Consider the following 23,376-nt stretch of genomic DNA (forward strand, 5'->3'; position numbering starts at 1 on the left):
CGCAAATGTCTTCAAAGATCTTAAACAGGTTGCGGTTATGAGAGACTGCGGTAAATTGTATTAGAAGTGAGGTGCCTGGTATGAGAAGGAAGAGCGACCAGTTTCATTATTGAACTGTGGAACCGCATGCAGGCGCCTGGGGGATAATCTTAGGTTACAGGTGCTGAGTACAGTAGGGGTGAGCAGCCTGCTTGGGTAACTTGTGCAGAAACTATTTGAAAGCTAGACAGTAAAAAATGTACCTTGCGCTACACTCAAGGGATAGCGTACGTAGCCCTCACCTTAACAAAGAGTATGTTGCACTCGAAACGTTGATTTCTAAGCTGAATTAAATTTCTCATTTGCTATGTCCGTGTTCCTGGATCATCCTTTACTCTTATAGCGTACTTAGGCCGAGATCCACAAAAGAGTGCCAAGCTTTATCATGCTTTTACTCCCATTCATAGCACCCTTTTGTGGATCTGGGCCTTAGTCCTGTTAACATGTTGTATTTACATTATGAGATAAAACAGCATATGTATGACTCCAAATATCTTAGCCCAATCACTTAATGCCCAATCACTTTTGAGTAAACTACTTCAAACTCTCTTCAGTTAGGTGTAAAATAGTTAATTGCAAATGGAATCAGATGCTGTAAATATACGAACTGAAGTATGTTCCTTTTGGAAACATCTATTGAAAGCAGATTTGAACAGGAGCAAGTAATGGGCCCTTTCATGAAAGGCTATGGTACAAGAAGGTAGCACTGTTTAGTCAACATGGGCTTAAAAAAAAATATTGTCATCAAAATGGTAAATAATATACATGTGCAGTATAGGAGGTACACAAAATTGGAATCTAAAATAGGATTACGGTATCCATAATTTCTCCTGTAGTCAGGAGTCCGCCATCTTTGATTTGTTATATCATTCGTGAGAATGTAAGTAGCATTGGGGTTTAAGTGCAATGAGATATAATAGTTTTCCAGTTTGTACAGGAGAAATACAAATTGCTCTCTTTTCACCCAATGTTTTAATGCCGCAATCCCTCCAATAATCCATATTTTTGTTGAATTTAAACTAGAGTGAAGTTGCTCCTTTCCTATCACCTGTTTCTAACTGGGGTCTCACAAAGAGATAGTCCTCTCACTGCGCGGATGAAGTCGCTGGCTGCCATGTTAAATGCACTTCTCCTGGAGTATTTTTTCCGGACACCCCCCTAGTACAGGTGAAATTAAAAAAAAAATTGTATGGGGTAATTTTTCCTAAAACTGCACTACAGTAAAATACATATTTTTATTGTTCCAAAAGAAGCCAGAAATCTCCCACTGATTTTATTTTGTCTTTACATATAGCTCTTCTAGTATACATTAATTTGACATTTTAGGGATCTATTTTCTGAAGGGTGACTTGGGCGACTTCCAATACGTTTCTGCAGCTGCTACTTATGTTTGTCCGTCTGATGCCTGGTATAGTTCTTTAAGCCTGTCAAACTTTGAGCCCCATTCATGGAGGTAGTCGTAATTCAAGTCTTCATCAATGTTGGAGGAGCCCAGTGAACTAAGGCTCCCAGCTGCTGAGCCTTGGCCCTCGGTGGAGTAGCTGTGGATTAGGTCTGCTGGGTGGCTTTTCACATCATTGTCGGCAGCCCATACAATTTGACACACGTATTCCCGAAAGTCGGGGACATTGGTCACTGTGGCAGCTGCTCCCTCCTGGGCCGGTCTTTTTGCGGTCCTCGCACACAGGCGGTTTTCCGGACCCTGACATGCCCGTGAGGGCGTAGGATCACACGGAGCAGTGCAGAGCTGCTGGAAGTTTGCTCTGAGAGGCTTTTTCAGTTTGTGCATGTTATACCCATTCTAAAAGGAGAAACTCATGTCAGCGAGGTGATTTTAACGGTGACATTTCTCCAAAGAACGTTTGTGAGAAATACTCAAAGTACTATTACAAATATTCACCACCCTGTGTTAGTTTTGTTAAAAAAAAAATGATATTTAAAGTTCATTTTATATACATCAAATCATCCGTTAGCAAAAACATCATCATCATCATCATCAATTAAGAGAATGGTGGCTACAAAATCTATGAGTAGATAGCGACAGCGCTTTAGCATAAAAATGAAAGTTTAGTCATGCAGAGAGTTAACAAGGTTTATTGAAAGGAGAGTTTAACAATAGGTTTTTCACATTTAAAAACCTTTTAAAACATTTGTTGAATGGCGACTAGGATGTAAATATACCACAAACATTCACTACATGCAAATTCACAGCAGAAAAGGAGAGAGCTGGTGGGAGTTGGTGCACTGCCTAGTGGCAGAGGGGCAATAAATAAAAAAAATCAGGGTAGGTAACTGCGAGGTGGAGAGGCTGTGTGCAGCTCACAATTCTAGCCATTAGGTGATGCTGTAGAGCTCAAATAGAAGATCCTCCGAGTGTCTCGCAGGTCGACTCCTCCCTGCAGTGTGCTGCTGGTAATGGGGTGTGTGTGTGTGTGTGTGTGTGTGTGTGTGTGTGTGTGTGTGTGTGTGTGTGTGTGTGTGTGTGTGTGTGTGTGTGTGTGTGTGTGTGTGTGTGTGTGTGTGTGTGTGTGTGTGTGTGTGTGTGTGTGTGTGTGTGTGTGTGTAAAAGTTTGTGAACCCCAATGATAATTACGGAAATTCCATAGTTATTTCATGCTAACCTTCTTGAATCAAAACCAGTCTTTTCTCAAATATCCAATAGGGTTTGTATTAACCAATTCCATGTCTTTTGAAACAAAATGATGTATGAATTGGACAAACAATGAGTAATTATGAGTCATGGTATGTGCAAAAGTAAGTGAAAACCCTTTTTTTTCAGCTAAATTAAAAAGGGGATAGTTACAATCACCTGTTTACACAATTAGGTAAATCTTCAGGTGTGAGTTTGGGAGGTCCCATCCTATATAAAGATGAGAAATTTTGTGAGTTTAGACTTCACCATACAGGTGTGTGTGGAAACATGTCATGCCATGATAAAAATAAATTTCTGGGGACCTCAGAAAAGCTGTTATTGATGCTCATAAGTCTTAAAGGGTTACAAAACAATTTCTAAGGATTTTGGACTCCACCAATCCACTGTCAGACCGTCTACAAATGGAGAAAGTTCAAAACCACAGTCACTCTACCCAGGAGCAGCCACCCTACTAAAATCTCTCCAAGAACAAACCGGAAAATCATCGAGGAAGTCACAAACCAAACCAATTGCGTCCATAGTCAACTCTATCCTGTCTGCAGGCCATATCCCTAAGACCTGGAAAACTGCCAGAGTTGTCCCAATCTTCAAAAGTGGGGACAAAAACACTGTCTCAAACGACAGGCTAATCTCACTTCTCCCAATTCTATCCAAAGTCATGGAAAAATGTGTCCACTCCCAATTAAGCGATTTCTATACCAAGACAAATTTCCCTAGCCAATTCCAATCTGGGTTTAGTCCCAAACACTCCACCGTAACTACCCTGCTAAAAGTTTGCAATGAAATCCAGTGTGGAATGGAACGGGGACAACTCACTGGTGCAGTATTCCTAGATTTTGCAAAGGCTTTTGACACAGTTGATCATGCTATCCTGCTTAACAAACTCCAGAGCTCTGGAATAGGGAAGCATGCTTTAAGCTGGTTTCAGTCCTACCTATCAGGAAGATCCCAACATGTGTCCATCTCAGGCTCTAACTCCAACCCCTTGGATATCACCTGTGGTGTCCCGCAAGGCTCTGTTCTGGGCCCCCTACTCTTCTCAGTGTTCATTAATGATCTTCCCACAGCTTGTAAGGAAGCCTCAATACACATGTATGCAGATGACACAATCCTATATGCACACAGCCATAGCCTCTCTGACCTTCAACACATATTCAGTCTGACTTTTTGAGACTCGAAAATTGGATTTCCAAAAACAAACTGTTTTTAAACACTGACAAGACTGTAACAATGGTATTTGGGACCAAGACTAAATTTGTAAAGCTCCCAGTGACTGAGCTCCAGATTAGAACCAACATTAACACCACCCTAACACCTGTCACTAGTTTTAAATACCTGGGCTTATGGTTTGACTCCCACTTAACATTCGGGATGCACATTGATACCCTGACAACCAAGACCTATGCCAAACTAGGGGTACTTTACAGGAACAAATCCTCCCTAAGTATCCTGGTCAGAAAGCGTATAGCACAGCAGATGCTAATGCCAATTATTGACTATGGAGACATAGTATATGGCTCGGCACCTCAAACCCACCTTAGCAAACTTGACACCCTCTACAATTCAATTTGTCGTTTTGTTCTCCAATGCAACTACAACACACATCACTGCGAAATGCTCAAAGAACTAGATTGGTCAACACTAGAGTCTAGGCGCAAAGTTCACCTTTACTGTCTTACCTTTAAATTCTTCATGGGCAAGCTACCCAGCTACCTGAACAAGCTCCTCACCCCTACCACTTGCAGCACTTATCACCTGAGATCAGACTCCAAAAGACTGTTCATGGTCCCAAGGCTCAACAAAGTATCCGGGCGTTCCTCCTTTTCCTACCGTGCACCCCAAAACTGGAACAACCTACCAGAGACCCTCACATCCACCACCAGTTTAAGTTCTTTCAAATCTAAGGCTGTCTCACATTTTAACCTAGTCTGTAACTGTTTCATACGCTCATAATATATATTTTCTTTAACTGTGCACGCAATGTCTTGTATATAATGTATACCCTGCTCATTTATGTAACTGTACTTGTAACCATGTATTATTTGTTTTACTCTGTGCCCAGGACATACTTGAAAACGAGAGGTAACTCTCAATGTATTACTTCCTGGTAAAAATATTTTATAAATAAATAAAATAAAACAAAGAACCCCACAGTAACATCCCCAGATCTGCAGGCCACTCTCGCCTTGGCTAATGTGAGTTTTCATGACTCAACTATCAGAAAAAGACTGAACAAGAATGGTGCTCATGGAAGGATAGCCAGGAGGAAACCACTGCTCTCTAAAAAGAACATTACTGCCTGTCTGAAGTTCCCCAATGAGCAGATTGATGATCCACAAGACTTCTGGAACAGTGTTCTCTGGACAGACGAGTCAAAGGTTTAATTTTTTGGCCTCAATGAGAAACATTATGTTTGACGAAAACCAAACACTGCGTTCGAACACAAGAACCTCATCTCAACTATCAAGCATTGTGGTGGGAGTGTGATGGTTTGGGGCAGCTTTTCTGCCTCAGGACCTGGGTGGCTTGCCATCATTGACACAACCATGAATTCTGCATTGTATCAGAAGATTCTAGTGGACAATGTCAGGCCATCTGTCCGTGAGCTGAAGAGAAAGTGGGTCATGCAGGAAGACAATGATCCTAAACATACAAGCAGATCTAAAAAAGAATGGCTGCAGAAGAAGAAATTCCTCATTTTACAATGGCCTAGTCAAAGTCTGGACTTAAACCCCATTGAAATATTGTGGCACGACCTGAAGCAAGATGTCTACCCAAGAAATGTTACTGAGTTGAAGCAGTTCTGTAAGGAGGAATGACCCAAATTCCTCAAAACTGATGTGAGAGACTGACCAGCAGTTACAGCAAATGCTTAGTTGAAGCCATTGCTGCTCAAGGGGGCGCCACCAGGTACTGAATCAAAAGGTTCACATACTTTTTCCCACATGGATATTGAATGTTGAATCATTTGTGGATATATTTTGAAAAAGTATCATGTTCTTGTGTCATTTGTTTGATCAGATTATCTGTATCTATTATTAGGACTTAGATTTAGATCTAATAATAATTTAGGTTTGCAATATGTGAAAATCATAAGGGGATCACAAACTTTTTCTCGCACTGTATATTTTTTTATACTGTATATGTGTGTGTGTGTGTGTGTGTGTGTATGTATAATCAAATACCACTTGTAAGCACATTCACATGTCTCAGACAGGTCTTTCCCCATAATCTCTTATCATACAAATGCTTCCACTGCAGCCAGAGACTCTGGGTAATGACATGCAAATGAGCACACACAGTGTCACTTTTGGCTTCTTATCCATTTTAACATGGACCCCTACAAGCATATGCCTGACACATTACACAGCTTGCCAGCACAGCCTGGCTTTAAGAAGTGCCTAGCCAGTAAACTTACTCACAGACAGCTGTTTCGACCTTTTGGGTCTCATCAGTGTGCATTACTGATGCAATGACAAGCACAAACAGATAATTGTGCAAGGTGTCACAACAAACCTTTTCTTTTTGTATTGATATATCTCCCCCCCATAGATGTGTTCTGGGCCTCTCATGTCACTGCTTTTTGAAAGATAAAGTTTAATGTAAAACATTTTCTTCTACAAACTACGTTTCATTTATCTTTTATCTCCCCGAAGAAAGAGTTTATTGTGACAATTTCATATGCTAAAAAATGTTACATGTCAAAGTGGTTATTTTGTTATTTTCAAACAACTGTGACATATGCTACTACATGTGTATGGCAGTGGTTCTGAAGGACCTGTAACCTGGCCTGTTACAGGTCCTTAAGGTCCAGCGTTGTGAACCACTGCTATATGAGATTTCATCTTTCACAGGTAATCCTGATTTTAGGGATGCACTGATAGAAGCGGAAGCATTCATGTGCCGTGTTCACATGTACCTGATCATGCTCTCCTCCACCCTCTTCATTATAATTTAAGACATTCTCTCGGATGTCCTCCCAGCTTTCGTGCTCAGCGGGAATATGGTAAACTCCTCCTTTGCGGAATTTAGACGTTCCCCACTGGCTCCATACTGTGTAGGAAACCAACAACGCTGCAACGACAGGTGCATATTTTCATCACTTTGCTGCTAGAGGGGCTTGAAATGCATTACTTTGGGTCAATATTACAAAACCTAGAAGGTAACTGTTGCTCAGCAAAATTTAAAGTTAAGTGGTAGAGGTGCATACAGGGATCAAGATAGCTGATCAAATAAGAGAGGAAGCACCGTTTACTGCACTAGGAACCACATATATATGAGAAACCTATTACAAAAAATGTTTTATTCAATATAAAATAGTGGGAGCATTCAGCCAATAATGTCCGCTTCTGACTAACGAGCCTGTGACGCGTTTCGGGCAGGTACTGCACTTTTTTCTTTGAAAAAGTGCAGTACCTGCACAAAACGCGTCAGAGGCTCCTTCCCTGACTTTTGTTTTTAACTATGCTGTCTCACATTCAATAAAATCGCTGTTTTTTTGAGACTTTAAACCAGTTTCAGCCGCATTTCCTTTACCTTGGAACGCATCATTCAGCATTTGACACGCAGTGCACCGCCATCATCCCTCCCACGCCAGGCGGAAGTCTACATTATGTATGTACAGTATGTTTGTATATATATATATACCATACCTATATATATATGTCGCCCAGGATATATATATATATATATAGATATATATATATATATCTATATATATATATATATATCTATATATATATATATATATATATGGCTTGAGGATTTGCTTGTGTAATACGAGCTTGAGACAAAAGGTGGCATTTGCATGTCATTTCCCAGAATCCCTTGCTGCAGTGGAAGCGCTGTATGCTGGGCGATAATGGGGAAAGACAGGGTTGCAGACCTGTCTAAGATATGCAAATGAACATACAGTAATATTTACAGTTTATATATATATATCTATATATATATACCGGACAGTTGGATTTTTGTGTACAATACATTTTTTTATTCACTTACCTGCGATGTGCTGGAGGTTTTTTGTCGCCTTTTTCAACCACTATATAGATTATATATATATATCTATATATATATATATAGATATATATATATAATCTATATAGTGGTTGAAAAAGGCGACAAAAAACCTCCAGCACATCGCAGGTAAGTGAATAAAAAAATGTATTGAAAAAAAATGTATTGTACACAAAAATCCAACTGTCCGGTCCGTAAAGCAGGACCTTCATCAGGGTCTGTCTGTGTGTATGTATGTATGTATATATGTATAATATATATATATATATATATATATATATATATATATATATATAAATATATATATATATATATATATATATATATATATATATATATATACAGTGTTCGACAAACCTATACATTTGCTTGCCCCGGGCGAGTGGATTTAACCCCCGGGCGAGTAAATATCGGCCCAAGCAGCACACGTTTGGTACTAGGTGGCGAGTAGATTTTTTTGTGTGGCGAGTAGATTTTTTGGTGATTTGTCAACCACTGTGTGTGTGTGTGTATATATATATATATATATATATATATATATATATATATATATATATATATATATAAAATATGGTTTTTGTTGGAGTGCTGTTGGAGTATGATCATGTCTATGAACAAAAAAAGTAAACATTCCTTCTGATCCCACAATGTATACTTAATGTTGCTTAGTCTGCAATTGAAATATAATTAACTAGTTATAAGCTCTTAATTCTACTTAACATGGTGCATATATCCTGCAATATGTAATTTAACTTGCCCATACTTCTTGACTCAAAAGAGGGGATCTTTGGTTACAAATTTTGGCCCAAACATGATAAACCTTACCAAGGTAATCTCCAGAAGTGGGCTGGTTTATCATGTTTTCCAAAATGTGTAAATAATCATCCACTGTTTTGAATTAAGTAATATGAAAGGGTTGATGATATATTGCAGTCTTCATTAGAGATGGGTGAGATTTTGGGTCCAGCTTGGACCGGCCGGTTCCTTTGGTCCATGGATCTGTCTCAAAAAGGCCAATCGACCTTTTCCGGATTTTGTTTTTCTATCACTGCCAATTTACATGGCAGATTAATGATCCGCAGGGTAAAGTGTTGTTATTCTGCACTCAGATTAAATGAGAGAGATTTTTAACAATCCGTGTTGCGGATTTCGGATCCAATATGGAATCTGAGTGCGAATTCTTAAAAATCCACCCGGATTGTATCAAATGGCGGATTTTGATTAATCCGCTCTGATTGTTTAATACCCAATCCGCGGACGGATTTTACCCCGCAGACGGATTTTGAAGGCAAAGGCCGCGGAACGGATTTTACCCTGCAGACGGATTTTACCCCGCAGATGGATGTTACCCCGCGGAACGGATTTTACCCCGCAGACGGATTTTACCCCGCAGATGGATGTTACCCCGCGGAACGGATTTTACCCCGCAGACGGATTTTACCCCACAGATGGATGTTACCCCGCGGAACGGATTTTACCCCGCAGACGGATTTTACCCCGCAGATGGATGTTACCCCGCGGAACGGATTTTACCCCGCAGACGGATTTTACCCCGCAGATGGATGTTACCCCGCGGAACGGATTTTACCCCGCAGACGGATTTTACCCCACAGATGGATGTTACCCCGCGGAACGGATTTTACCCCGCAGACGGATTTTACCCCGCAGACGGATTTTACCCCGCAGACGAATTTTACCCCGCGGAACGGATTTTACCCCGCAGATGGATTTTACCCCGCGGAACGGATTTTGAAGGCAAAGGCCGGGGAATGGATTTTGACAGTTCCGCCCATCTCTAGTCTTCATGCAGCATGTTGAATAGATTTAAGAAACACAAAATGGTTCATTACATTTGAATTGTAGGCTTTTAAGAAGCATTTAGTGCCACATATTTGGGGATCCAGAGAGGTGTGCATTGGTATTTTTTTTTACGTTGATTAAAATAGTCTCTAGCACAAAGAAGATGGCTTCACAACATACTGAATAGTGGCTTAAGTGATACACACTGTAGCTTTCATTGATTGTAAGTTAACTTACTTGAATGGCTGTTAAGAATGGACAATTGCAACTTAGTGAATAGACATGAAACTAAATGTTCTTAGTGCAAAAGGTGTTGAACAAAACTCTTTGGATACAAGGTATATTGTGTATACAAATTCCTCCAGGTTTGCACATTGATACATAGTCCCTCTTGGGGAGAAAAGCAGCCACACCCAAATGAAGGGCTCCTTACATATGTAACCCTCTTTCCTGCTGACATAGAAAGGCTACTAATGCTGTATTTACCTGCTGGCTCAGCGAGATCTGGGCCTCCGCTAACTGGGAGCCTGGGGCAACAATATGTACTTGGCAGCGCCTCCACTTGCCCAGGATCCCCAATAAGTAAGACTCCCCTGGACAAGAATAACTATAATAATCCACAACGTTGTAATCTTTTACTATTACGTGAATGCAGAACATGAGCATACACATATCACACCTATACCCACAGTGCATACATATGGCAATCAATAATCCGATACCAGTGGCCGGGCCACACTCCACCCTGGAGTAATGTTCCTTTCCCACCACTGCGTGTACCCCACACCGTGTCCAATGTACTGGACCAGTCCCTTGGTCACTCAACCCTCAGTGTCCCCAAGGAACCCTCCCCCAAGGCGGGATCAGCGCCTGTAGGTACCGGTGTTGGTGCACTTATTATAATACCTTCCGGCCGCTCCAGCCGCCGGTAACTGTACTTCGCAAAGGATCCGCCGATCCAGCGTAGTCTCTCACGAGTCTTTACTTGCGTCCAGCAGCTTGATCCCAAACCACCGATCGCCCAGCAATGCAGGAAGATACTTTGTCCCTGTCTGATAATCTCAGTAAAGGGGTATGGTGTCCCTGTCTGTGGCTGTTCCCTGCAGTACCACAAGCTAGTGGTGACTCAGGGCCTGCACTGGGGCCTAAGGGGAATCTCTGGCCTATGCAGTGGGTCACTGACCCCCTGCAACACACCCCTCCTCTCACCTTGCTCTCCCAGGACACACACTGCTAGTAGCGTGGTCTCTCCCCCACGCTTCCCTTTCCTGCCTGCCAGCAATCCTCTCCTATTCGCTCCCTGGCATCACGTGTCCCTGCTGAGGCTCATGGGAATTGTAGTCCCAGCTCAGAGCCTCTCTTCTATTGGCCAGCCTTTGCGCGCTATTCACTGCGCATGCGCAAACTTCCTCAGTGCCTCCCGTCGCACATTGGTACTGCGCATGTGCCAGACACAACATGGCGGTGCCCTGTGCTATCGGGCCGCCGCGGAGCCTCCGGAACGCTCCCTGCTCAGCCCCCACCTTTCTAAAGTGCCGACAGGTCTGCCGCTCGTCCCTGACAGCGCCCGCGATCACCCCCGCAGCAGAGGTACAGAGGGGGGGGCCAGGGGAACACCACTACACTCTTCCCCTGGTAGAATCCAACACCTCCGCTTGGGAAAGTAAACCAATGTCCCACATATTTACACAATAAAAATGCATATATGGAAATACAACTTATCACTCTATACTCTACATGAGATTATAAATTTCATTGAACATTCCAATCACAGATCTCACTCTACTGCGAGCCCACTGCTGAGCCTCATAATGGGGTGCCCCGAATTGATCATAAGTCATTCTCATGGGAGGTTGACCAACTCTTTGACTTCTGCGGAGCTGTTCTTCGGTCACTGTCTCTGGAGAGTAACTAACCTCACTTTGTAACTCAATCTCTTCCCTTGAGGGGCTCGGTGGTTCAACACAGTCTCTTTGAGGCACAAAAGCATGGGCTCTGTGGATCTAAGGGCTGACTCACTGGAGTCACCTTATCTGACTTTTGACAATGAGGCCCTTTACCCGTAGCTCCTTCGGGAGATGCCCCAGCGGTCGGAAGGCCCCTTTGAGAGGTTCCCTCGATAGAGTCCTCAGGGTTGGTATTATTTACATTCTCTGAACCAACCTCTGTTAAGTTTGGCTCTCCATTTAGGGAAGCAGCTGCTATTTCCTGCTCTTCATCTCCTAATTGAGGTATAGGGAGTAGATGATTTCTATGCCATACCTTTACCTGGCCTTCTGAGTCTTTGATACGGTATACCGGGAGGCCAGGCATCTGCGACTCCACTTCATATACACCATCTCTCCAACGGTCGGCCAGTTTATGCTTTCCGGGGACGCCCAGATTGCGAAGAAGGACAGCATCCCCTGGACGAATTTCCTTATGCCGCACTTTATGATCATAGCGTCTCTTGTTACTTGCATTCAATTGAGCCGAAGCTTTCTCTGCCAACTTATATGCCTGCTGCAAACTGTCTTGTAGCCTTTGCACATACTTGAAATGCGTCCTATTGGATACCCCATTGGTAGATATCCGCAAACGTACATCCACTGGTAGCCGAGCTTCTCATCCAAACATCAGAAAATACGGCGTATATCCAGTGGACTCATGGCGAGTACAATTATAAGCATGCACTAAAGTCTCTACATGCTTACTCCATTCAGTCTTCTGTGAGCCCTTCAGGGTAACAAACACGTCGAGCAGCATTCTGTTGAACCGTTCCGGCATAGCGTCCCCTTCTGGGTGATAAGGTGTCATCTGGGACTTGGTGATACTCAGCAACTTAAGCAATTCTCGTATAAGATTACTTTCAAAGTCCCGGACTTGATCTGAATGCAATCGATTTGGTAGCCCATAATGAAGGAAGTACTTCTCCCATAATACTTTAGCTACAGTCACAACCTGTTGGTCCTTAGTAGGAAAGGCTTGGGCATATCTGGTGTAGTGATCTGTGATCACCAGTACATTTCCGATACCTCGAGTGTCAGGTTCGATGCAAAGAAAGTCCATACACACCAGGTCCATAGGTCCTGAGCTTTTCAAATGGGCCATGGGCGCAGCCCGGGTGGGTAGCGTTTTCCATTGTATGCAACGGGTACACCGCCTACAGTGTAGCTCCACAGACTCCCTCATCTTGGGCCAAAAGAATCGATCACGAAGTAGTCCGAATGTTTTGTCAATACCGAGATGACCGTGATCATCATGTAATGCTCAGAGAACCATGGGTTGCAGGATCTTGGGTAGAAATAACTGTCGTCTATCTGGATGGTTGTGATACGGCCCTACCCTATACAATAGACAGTTATCCAGCTCGAACTTGTTAATTTCTTTCATTAACAGGGCTACCATCTCTTTAGGGGCCCGTTTAAGCAATGAAGGATTACCTTGTTGAAGAGCTTGTCGGACTATTCCTGCCACTGGGTCGTGAATTTGATATTGTACCAAATCCTTCCAGGCAATAATTTTATCTGGAGTGATATTCATTCCGTCCGGATGACGGTACGGCCCTGGGATAGCCTTTGGTTCACACCCTAAGGAATCCACTACCCTCAATTCAGAGAAGGCAACTCAGTCTTGCAACACCACTGCTATGGAGCACAAGGCCCGTACTCCTGGTCCTGGAATCTCTTCCCAAACACCCTCATCAGGAGTAGGATTTAGTCCGGGTCGTCGAGATAGGGCATCAGCGCCAATGTTCATAGGCCCAGGTTTGTACTTAAGGGTGAATTGATAATTTGAGAGCCCTGCTAGCCAGCGGTAGCCCATAGCATCCAACTTGGCAGACGTGTTGATGTATGTCAAAGGGTTGTTATTAGTCCTAACTTGAAATGTGACTCCATACAAGTAGTCATGCAGCTTGTCCACAATAGCCCATTTGAGAGCTAGAAACTCCAGCTTGTGTACAGGATAGTTCTGTTCACTGGGCGTTAAACTCCGACTGACATAGGCCATGGGTCTAGTCCGGTATCATACTTCTGATGCAGCACAGCTCCTAAACCGTTAAAACTGGCAACCACATGCAGAATATACGGCCGATCAGAATCTGCATACACCAACACAGTCGGTCCAGCACTTTCATCAGCCTTTCTTCATGCCCCTCCAGCGTCTTCCCGAAAACTATAATATCATCCAGATACACTAAGCATTCCCTGGGGTTCATATCCCCAATCGTCTTTTCCATTAGACGCTGAAAAGTGGCTGGCCCACCGTATATCCCTTGAGGCATACGCGTGAATTGATAAAACCCTAACGGGCAAACGAAAGCTGTCTTCTCCTGATCTTCGGAGTTCATTGGCACTTGGTAGTACCCGGACCTTAGATCCAACACACTAAACCCCTTGTTCCCCGACAGGGCATTTAAGAGGTCTTCAATCCGCGGAAGTGTATACTGATCTGGTACAGTACGATTATTCAAGGTTCTGTAGTCCACACATAGCCGTACTGACCCGTTCTTCTTTCGCACCACCACAATAGGTGATGCGTGTGGGCTACGAGATCCCATAACAATGCCGACCACCTCCATTTCTTGTAGTAGCTTCCTCACATCTTCCACATCCCTCGGAGCAATGCAACGGGATCTTTCTTGAAAGGGGGTCGTATCACTAAGCCGTATGGTATGCTGAGTGCTGCGGATACATCCCACATCCATATCACTGGTGGAGAATTCCCCTCGTCTTGCTTCCAACTTGGCCTGCACCCTCTCTTTCCACTCTTTCGTCAAGGGGGAATCCCCGAAGTCAAATGCGAGTTGAGGGACGGCTAGGAATATGGCAGCGGCCTGCGACTGTACTTCCGTCTTCTCCACAGGAGTGACTTGATATATTCTTCCCAGCTGCTGCCCATAGTCGATAGGCATGGGATAGGGAGATATGTTCTGTACGTATACCTGTACTCTATTTGGTAGTTTAGCCGGCTATCCCCTCACCTGGGCTAACAGTTTGTATCCACGCTGTTGGTCATCTTCCGCAGTACTTTCCAGCGAGAACAGCCGATCTGCTTTGCTTCTTTCCGGATAGCAACAGGTAGCATTCATCGTCTTCCCTCCCCCTGGTTGAATCTCAGTCAATCCGTAATCAATATTGTAAAGGACTCCATGCTCTTCTTGGGCAGCTATCCTACAACATTCTTCCCGCAACACAGGATATGCTGCTAGCGCCACTAACGGTAGTTCACCCGCCTCCTGTAAGTACATACGGATCACTGCATGTACTATGTCGGTATTGGTTCCCATGATTATAGGAGCACTGGGGTGTTCTTGTGGTTCAGGGCACACCAACGCTTCCACTTCCATGGGATGATGCTTGCCGGTATTCAGCTGTGGAATATCCAGATGAACCCGTACCACTCCATCAATAGGGTAGTCTTCATGGCTCAACCCTCGCAACCTCATAGCGTCTGCGGACAGCAGGGGCAACCGGTGAAGGTGTTGATCATAGAATGATCGATATATAATGGTTACCTGCGAACCAGTGTCCAGTAATGCTGACGCGTAGATGCCTTCAATGACGACCTTCACAATGGCCGCGGGTCCGATGCGGCCACCCATCTGGTGCGGTGCCAGCACTCCAGTGGACACTGGGGCCGTGGCCTCTTCTGACACAGGAGTGGTTTCAGCTGTAAAGGTGGTGAACAGCATGGATTTTGCAGTCCCTGTGGTCACCTTCTTTTTGACTGGACAGAATGGGCCGATGTGGCCCATCTTGCCACAGCGGAAACACTGGACATTACTCCTAGCAGACTGGTTCCTACCAGCAGGAGACGTTCTCCCTGATGTAGAGCCTTCAGCATCGATCTCACACCCCTCCGGGTCCTCCTTCTCTTGACCCGCTTCTTTGGCTGGCTTCAGCCTAGCCTCTCCTTTCTTAATTTCCTTGGAGGTGGTCCCCACTCTCTTAGCCGGGCTCAGGTCCCGACCAAGAAGCACAGCCTCATGAGCTTGTACTCGATCCATAAGTTCGTCAAAAGACAAGGCTTGACCCGGCACGAGACTACCACTGACTCTGACAGCTACAGGGGGGAGTGACAAGAGGCCCCTCAGCTGCTGCGTGGTTCTCAAGCCATTGGCGTCGGACTTGAGCACTACTTTCTTCTTCATTAATGTCCAGAGATCCAGGTGAACTCGTCGAAGGAATGCTGACACCATTTCTCCTTTATTCTGGACCAGGGCATGGAATTTGGCCATCAGGGTAAAGCTGTCCACTGGTGTGCCATAGGCCTTGATGAGGGAACGCAGCATGGCTTGGCAATCGGCTTCAGGGTGGTCATCCCGGCAGCTCTGTAACATATGCAAAGCGGGCGGCCGCAGGCATTCCACGATCCGCTGTCGCTTTACGGCCTCTGTGCAGTTCCACTCTGGGAGCACTTGCTCTACGTGATCCTTCCATTCTTCAAACTCGGCTTAACCTAAGGTGGTAGGTTGAATCCCTGAGAATGCTTTAAGTTTGCGATATTGTTGTGACTGTGCGGAGTAAAGGAATGCATCCGCCAGCTGGAGGGTGGACACATTGGGTGGAGAGCCACCACTAGCCCTGGATGCGGGGTGGTGTGTAGGGGATGGCAAAAACGAGGAGTCCTCCCACCGAGTGTGCTGACGGGCAGTGTCTGGTGCAAACGTGACGCGGGAACCAGGCGTCTGAATGGCGGTATTGGCCGGTCACGATGGGGACAAGGATCTCTCCGTTCCGGATGCCCGGAGTGGGGGGGTCGGGAGCTGACGGCGTGGTAGCTCCGGATAAACCAGCGGGCAACTTTCCCCTGACAGGGCATTTAAGACCAGGGCGTGGGGGACAGTCTCGTGACATAGTTCAGAGGTAGTTTCCAGCAGGAGCATCTTATACCCAGGGGAGTCTTTGTCATGTGTGTGATCTACATACTTGGTTGTGGCCAGGCCTGGTGACTTCTGTATTTGGCCAGATACTGAGAGTACCGGAGTAAGGCTGGGGACTCGGCTCACTGCCACCACGTGTCGTGGTGACACGTGGCACCGCAAGGCCCACTTGCGGACCTCTTGCCTTGAAGGTATAGACATTTTAGCGATAATTGTGAATCTACTTGGGCACCCCAGGTCTGAGGTCTCAGCAGCGCCTCCAAATGTAACCCTCTTTCCTGCTGACATAGAAAGGCTACTAATGCTGTATTTACCTGCTGGCTCAGCGAGATCTGGCCCTATGCTAATTGGGAGCCTGGGGCAACAATATGTACTTGGCAGCGCCTCCACTTGCCCAGGATCCCCAATAAGTAAGATTCCCCATGACAAGAATAACTATTATAATCTACAACGTTGTAACCTTTTACTATTACGTGAATGCAGAACAGAACATACACATATCACACCTATAACCACAGTGCATACATATATGGCAATCAATAATCAGATACCAGTGGCCGGGCCACACTCCACCCTGGAATAATGTTCCTTTCCCACCACCGCATGTACCCCACACCGTGTCCAATGTACTGGACCAGTCCCTTGGTCACTCAACCCTCAGTGTCCCCAAAGAACCCTACCCCAAGGCGGGATCAGCACCTGTAGGTACCGGTGTTGGTGCACTTATTATAATACCTTCCGGCCGCTCCAGCCGCCGGTAACTGTACTTCGCAAAGGATCCGCCGATCCAGCGTAGTCTCTCACGAGTCTTTACTTGCGTCCAGCATCTTGATCCCAAACCACCGATCGCCCAGCAGCGCAGGAAGATAATGTGTCCCTGTCTGATAATCTCAGTAAAGGGGTATGCTGTCCCTGTCTGTGGCTGTTCCCTGCAGTACCACAAGCTGGTGGTGACTCAGGGCCTGCACTGGGGCCTAAGGGGAATCTTTGGCCTATGCAGTGGGTCACTGACCCCCTGCAATACACCCCTCCTCTCACCTTGCTCTCCCAAGAAACACACTGCTAGTAGCGTGGTCTCTCCCCCACGCTTCCCTTTCCTGCCTGCCAGCAATCCTCCTCTCCTATTCGCTCCCTGGCATCACGTGTCCCTGCTGAGGCTCATGGGAATTGTAGTCCCAGCTCAGAGCCCCTCATCTATTGGCCAGCCTTCGCGCGCTATTCACTGCGCATGCGCGAACTTCCTCAGTGCCTTCCGTCGCGCATTGGTACTGCGCATGTGCCAGACACAACATGGCGGTGCCCTGTGCTATCGGGCCGCCGTGGAGCCTCCGGAACCCTCCCTGCTCAGCCCCCACCTTCCTAAAGTGCCGACGGGTCTGCCGCTCGTCCCTGACAGCGCCCGCGATCACCCCCGCAGCGGAGGTACAGAGGGGGAGGAGGGGGGCCAGGGGAACACCACTACACATATACAGAAGTGAAAAGTTTTTACGCAATGAAGTAAGTGGCAGACTTATAAATAAAAAAGGTATCACCTAATACTGTACTCATTAACTGTGCAAATACGTAATGAAGAAATGCTAGATGTTTTCCTTTCACCTTTACCTATGAAGATGAGAAGACACATGCTGATAGCTAAAATGGATCCAGAGCTCAGGCCAATAGCTTTCCCTGTTCTTGACTGGACGATCTCACACGACCTTCCCTTGTAGCCACCCATGCACTGACAGACATACTTCTGCTGGGACTGGACCACACAAGTGCCCCTGTTCCGACAGCTCCACTGCGTGCATGGGGATTGGTGGCAGTGCCTGTGTCCTGTCACGTTGTTAATCACTTCGACTTTGTCTTCCGGGCACCTGCACAAAAGCAAAAAAATTGTGTTAGCATTAACAGTGCTCCATTGCGATTCAAAATGTTGGCAGTGTGATATTTTATACTTAAAGTCACCAAAAATCTCTGTGATAAATATGGTAATGGAAGTTGATTTTAAAAGTAACGGTGCACTGCAACAAGAAACTTCAGGTGAGGGTGCAAAACTGATGAAAAGCACAAAAGTTTATTGGTTAGCCATTGAAAAGGAGGTACTAAAATACTCCAACGCGTTTCACGCCCGCAGTGGAGCTTTGTCATGGGGCTGTTAATATGGTAATGTCCTGTAATTCAGTGAAGGAATTGGAGGAGCAATTGCACCACTATGCACACTCTGCACATGACTTTTTCCTCCATGGTGTGTGCTATTTTATACTGATCTGCAGCACTACCTGTTGATTTGACTATTTAGGAGAAACTGCCTCGGAGCAACCAGTCCCAGTTCCTTGCACCCCTGGACAAGTCTCGTTATCTCCCAGTGGACCCTTTTCAATATGCTTATTGCATATTAAACAGGGGTTTGTGTCCCAGTCAACAAATTAGATTGCAAGCTCTATAGGGCAGGGACTTCTTCCTTGTGCCTTAAAAAAACTCATAAGTACAGTGATTTATTTACTACAGCTCTATATTAAAATATATGTTATTATTATTATTAAGTAACTTATCGATATTCTAAGGCAGCGGTGCGCAAACTGGGGGGTGCGACCCTCCTTTTTTGGGGGCGGGGGAGGGCGCAGGCGGTTGCAGAGGTCCCGCGCTCTCCCCCAGGCATTTAAATTAAATACCGGGGGACCGTGCGAGGCCTCTGCAACCTCTCCTTACCGGGATTCAGCCGGTTTCAGCACGCGTGACCATGCCAACGCGGCGTCAAATGACACCGTGGGGTCATGTGATGTCACAGTTGCCCTGGTAACGTGACGTCAAATGACACCACGGGTGATGTGATGTCACACGACCCCACGCCGTGCGAGGTTAGGAGGAGGGCGGCCAACTGAGATGGTAAGGCAGGGGGGCGCCACTACAAAAGTTTGCGCGCCCCTGTTCTAAGGTACCTCCTTATATTTTTACTACCCTATTAATGCATAATTGAATATCCTTTTTTTTTTTTACGATGTCTAAATCAAAAGGTCGTGTTTACATTAAAATACCATTTTTATGTGATACTACTGTAACGGGTATTCCCCCCCCCCAATCGCAGATCTGATGTGGGTGCAAGGAACATACGGTGTTACCATAGGTGTGGTGCATTACCTGTTGGCTCGCAGGAGGGCTGAGCTTCCGCCACGGGGAACCTGGGGCAATTATACTAGGGGTAACCACTTATTCAATTCAGCGCCTCCACCTGCGATGGCTCCCACCAGAGGGGGAGTGGTTCCTCGCAGGACAATACAATAATCACATACACGGGAATATATATATTAACGAGTGACTTTACTAACAAGCAATATAACATATCACGCAATACCTTTATATAACCTGTGTCCCTCTCTAGAGGAGACACCTACGGCGTCGCGCAGGACGCTTCCCCAACACCAGGTGATCCCACCCAGTGTCCCGAGAATCCCTCCCAATGTCCCGCACTCTTGGAGAGAACGTGGGTGACTGCGCAGTCACAGTTACACTAAGGGGCCCGTTGGTGCACTTATGACTGTATGGTACCTGCCGAGCACTCCGGTACTCGGATCAGCAACTGGCTTCGCAAAGGGTCAAACGTGTGATGAATCCATCTGATCCTCCAACCGAACTCCTTTGTACGCAGACCGCCAGGGCGGTCTCCCTCTGGAATAGTCTCTGCGGACCCCAACGTGGGTCCGAACCGCTTTACAGGAACCGCAGCTTCCGCTGAGTCCCTAACTAACACTTGGTACTAACGTGACAGGAACCCTAACCTAGGGCCTGTCCCTGTGGTACCGCAACCTAAAGTGGCTTTGGGGAAAACTCCTAGAGGCCTACCGGGGTTAATAACCTGCCCCACTCCCCTAACTCTTCCCAGCCTTGACTGTACTTACTAAGACCTAACGAGTCCCAGCGCCTACAGCAGCAAGCTGTAGCTCACTGGATGCTGCAGCCAACGTGCTGCGCAACAAGGTGCCTGCCTGTCAGACCTCACAGCACTAACAGCCGTGACTCTGACAAGGCAGCACTCTATACTAAGGGCAGCGTCCCTATCTTGGGCCTCCCTAAGCACTTACCCACTAAACTAGTGGAGAGTTGGGGCCTACCTGGGGTGTGGGTACCTATATGGGGCAGGAGCTGCACTCGCTCCCCGCACCCTTCCTTCCCTCACAGCTCCCTGACTCCAACTCACTTAACTGATCACTATCAGCGCATGCAGCAACACCCTGCAACTTAACACTACGTCCGCTGATACCTTTCTTCCCTTCTGTTCCCCAGCTCCCACTAATGCAAGTGACAGGGTCCCTAACCTGAGGGCTGTCCCTGGCAACACTCACTTTACTGGGGAGCTGAGCTATCTCGGGCCCCGGGGGTGCTGGCCTAGTACAGGGAGTCCCTGACTCCTGTACCCTACCTCCTTCCCTGGGCTGCTCCGGTCTCTCTCTGCCTAAGTGCTGCAACTGAAAAAAACCCTGTCTGCACACAACATTGTTGCAACTCTGCAGCATGAGAATCTGCCAGCTCTATTGGCTTCAATGCTGCCTGTGACAAGGGTGAAAGTGCAGTCCCCAGAGGCTGCTGGGAATTGTAGTTCTTGGCACAGCTCTTTTCTATGGGGACCGCGTGCGCGATCTTTACTGCGCATGGGCGAAGCTCGCGCCATAACCAAGAGGGAGGTGCCCGCCGGGAGAAGTCGCCGTCCCCTTCCTCCACTGCCACAGGGGTAAGGCAGGGGGCAAAGGAAGATCAGGGGAACCGGGGGTGACCCCCTTACACTACTAACCACTAATAAGTAAGAATTTGTGTAGTTAGCATACTAGCACAATCATGAATCTGTTTTTTTACAATAAACATTTATAGGTAATCTGTGACACTGCATATTATTTGTTGATGTTGACTCTTTTCCTTTTTCCGTTGTGGCAATATGTCATTTTCTCTCATAGAAATGATTAGTTGTTCTATGTATCAATAAAGTGTGCTTACCACATGTTCTCTAAACTAACATTGTACAAATCGCAATCAGGTGGCTCAGGTAGCTCACTAATCTGGGGCCCGGGGCGGCGGGATGACGTTCACCTCGCCCCGGAAGCCCAACTTGGGGCTGAGCTCCCCTCTGCTGAGAGCCCTCCCTATCCTACCTCAGCTAGGTAAGATTCAGCAACTATAATACTGAGGTTTTCTGAGGTCATTTAAAAACTTGTTTTGAAGAGTTGCACCTTTAATGTATTTGCTGCCAGAAAGGCAAACCTCACTGGAAGTGAAAAGGTTAAACGCAGTCTCATCTCTCCAATGAAAGCACCATCCCTGTGGCCTCCAATCAGAACTCTGAGGACCAATGAAACTTCTAACAACTCCCCCTCATTCCCATAAATGTATCTGATGGTTCTTTTACCAAGTATTTTTCAAAGTACACAACATATACTGTGACATTTAACACACACTAATACGATTATTCTAATGATTGGGATATGTTCATTGTTTGCTAGATTACATTTTTTGTAACAGTACTAATGGGATCAGCATTATGCTAGAGAAAACTACCTGCATTCGTGTTTTCTCCATAAATCAATGCAGTTAAAAGGACTTGGGCACGGCTCATTTCTGCAGGCATCTGAATGGCATCCAGTGCTGACTGCCTGCAGGCTGATAATTAAGCTGTACCCATTACTTTTCCCATCCAAGGGCAGCCGGTTACCATTCAGACGAACGTCACGTAGGCAACCTGTACAAACATAAGATCCGAGAATGCCAGCCTCAGCCAAAAATCAACGCAAACAATTGTCATTTCATGGAGTACAACAGTCTTTTCATTATGTAAGAATATTCTTAGTATCAGCAGCGAGGCAAACGTTCTGAACGGCAGACTGCTCTACACTGGCTGCTCCTTCTGCAGCTAGGGCCACGCCTATAGTCCACGCGACGCAAACAAAAGGCCGTACCTCAATGAGGACGGCCACAGAGAGCGCGACTGCACACGTGCATAAGGGCGATGTGCGGCCGATTTCCCGCGAGACTACATTTTGGGATTTTGTTGCGCAAGGGCCGGGTCACATGCACGGTTCAGCCAATGAGGGGGAACCGCTAACGTGACGTCACAGCCCCGCCTCCGTGTCATGCACATCATAGGAATCCTACAGGCCACGGATCACTTCTCGTACAGGCGCGCGCGACGCCATGCGCTCCGTCGCATCTGTACTATATCCTAGGCCTTAGAGTTGTGTTTGCTGAATGACCTAAAATGCATTTCCAACCAGTTACACACACACACACACACACACACACACACACACACACACACACACACACACACACACACACACACACACACACACACACACACACACACACACACACACACACACACACACACACACACACACTCTTACTGTAAAGTTGTTGTTAAATGCAAGACTGGTGACCAACAAACTAATTCAATAGAAATGGGGACAAATTTCTTCTGATAAACAAATTTATCGGGGCTACAGTAACTTCTGCATGTTCTTTTTTTTTTTTGACATGTATCAGTATATATTTTCATATCCGTAAACACAGTTGTTGTACTAATGATTTACATATAGAAATGTTAATCAGAAAATTTGAACCAAAATCAGGAGGGTTGGGTGAAAAAAAAAGGGGGGGGGGGTGGATGGAGTCAGTCCTATATACCAACCCAGCTTCCCCCGCGCGCGCCTCCTGCCCCGGGCAGCAGCCGCGAAATTAGCCTGCCAGTGACCCCCCGCCCTCCCCTGACTCCCCCCACCCCGCACCCCCGAACTTACCTCCCGCCCCAGGCAGCAGCTGCGGGGATATCGGGGGCAGAGGGGGGAGTGCCTGGTGGGCAAGGAGGCAGGAAGCAGCACCCACTCGGTCAAAGTCAGTCAACCTCCCAGGCAGTCACTCACCCACCCACTCACTCATCTAAAGGTTATAGAACACAGTTCCAGTTTATAGTGCTGCAATGAATAAGGTAACTGATCACATTCACAATTCAAATAGTCTTGGTGGAAGAAAATTCAAC

At 46.1% G+C, this 23,376-nt stretch overlaps 1 protein-coding gene across 1 annotated transcript in view; it reads right to left on the minus strand.

Annotated features, from left to right (window-relative positions):
• Window positions 1-700: 700 nt before the first annotated feature.
• The window catches only part of LOC142480740 (neural-cadherin-like), a 149,530-nt gene continuing 126,854 nt past the window's right edge, over window positions 701-23,376 (minus strand). The window contains exons 30-33 of the mRNA XM_075582702.1: window positions 21,900-22,080; window positions 17,976-18,229; window positions 6,612-6,766; window positions 701-1,840 (exon numbers count right to left, since the gene is read on the minus strand). Coding sequence (XP_075438817.1) covers window positions 1,424-1,840; window positions 6,612-6,766; window positions 17,976-18,229; window positions 21,900-22,080 — 1,007 coding nt within the window. The 3' untranslated portion in view covers window positions 701-1,423. The remainder of the gene's footprint in view (window positions 1,841-6,611; window positions 6,767-17,975; window positions 18,230-21,899; window positions 22,081-23,376) is intronic.

Source organism: Ascaphus truei, chromosome 2 (genome assembly GCF_040206685.1).
Source record: "Ascaphus truei isolate aAscTru1 chromosome 2, aAscTru1.hap1, whole genome shotgun sequence".
NCBI classification, from domain to species: domain Eukaryota; kingdom Metazoa; phylum Chordata; class Amphibia; order Anura; family Ascaphidae; genus Ascaphus; species Ascaphus truei.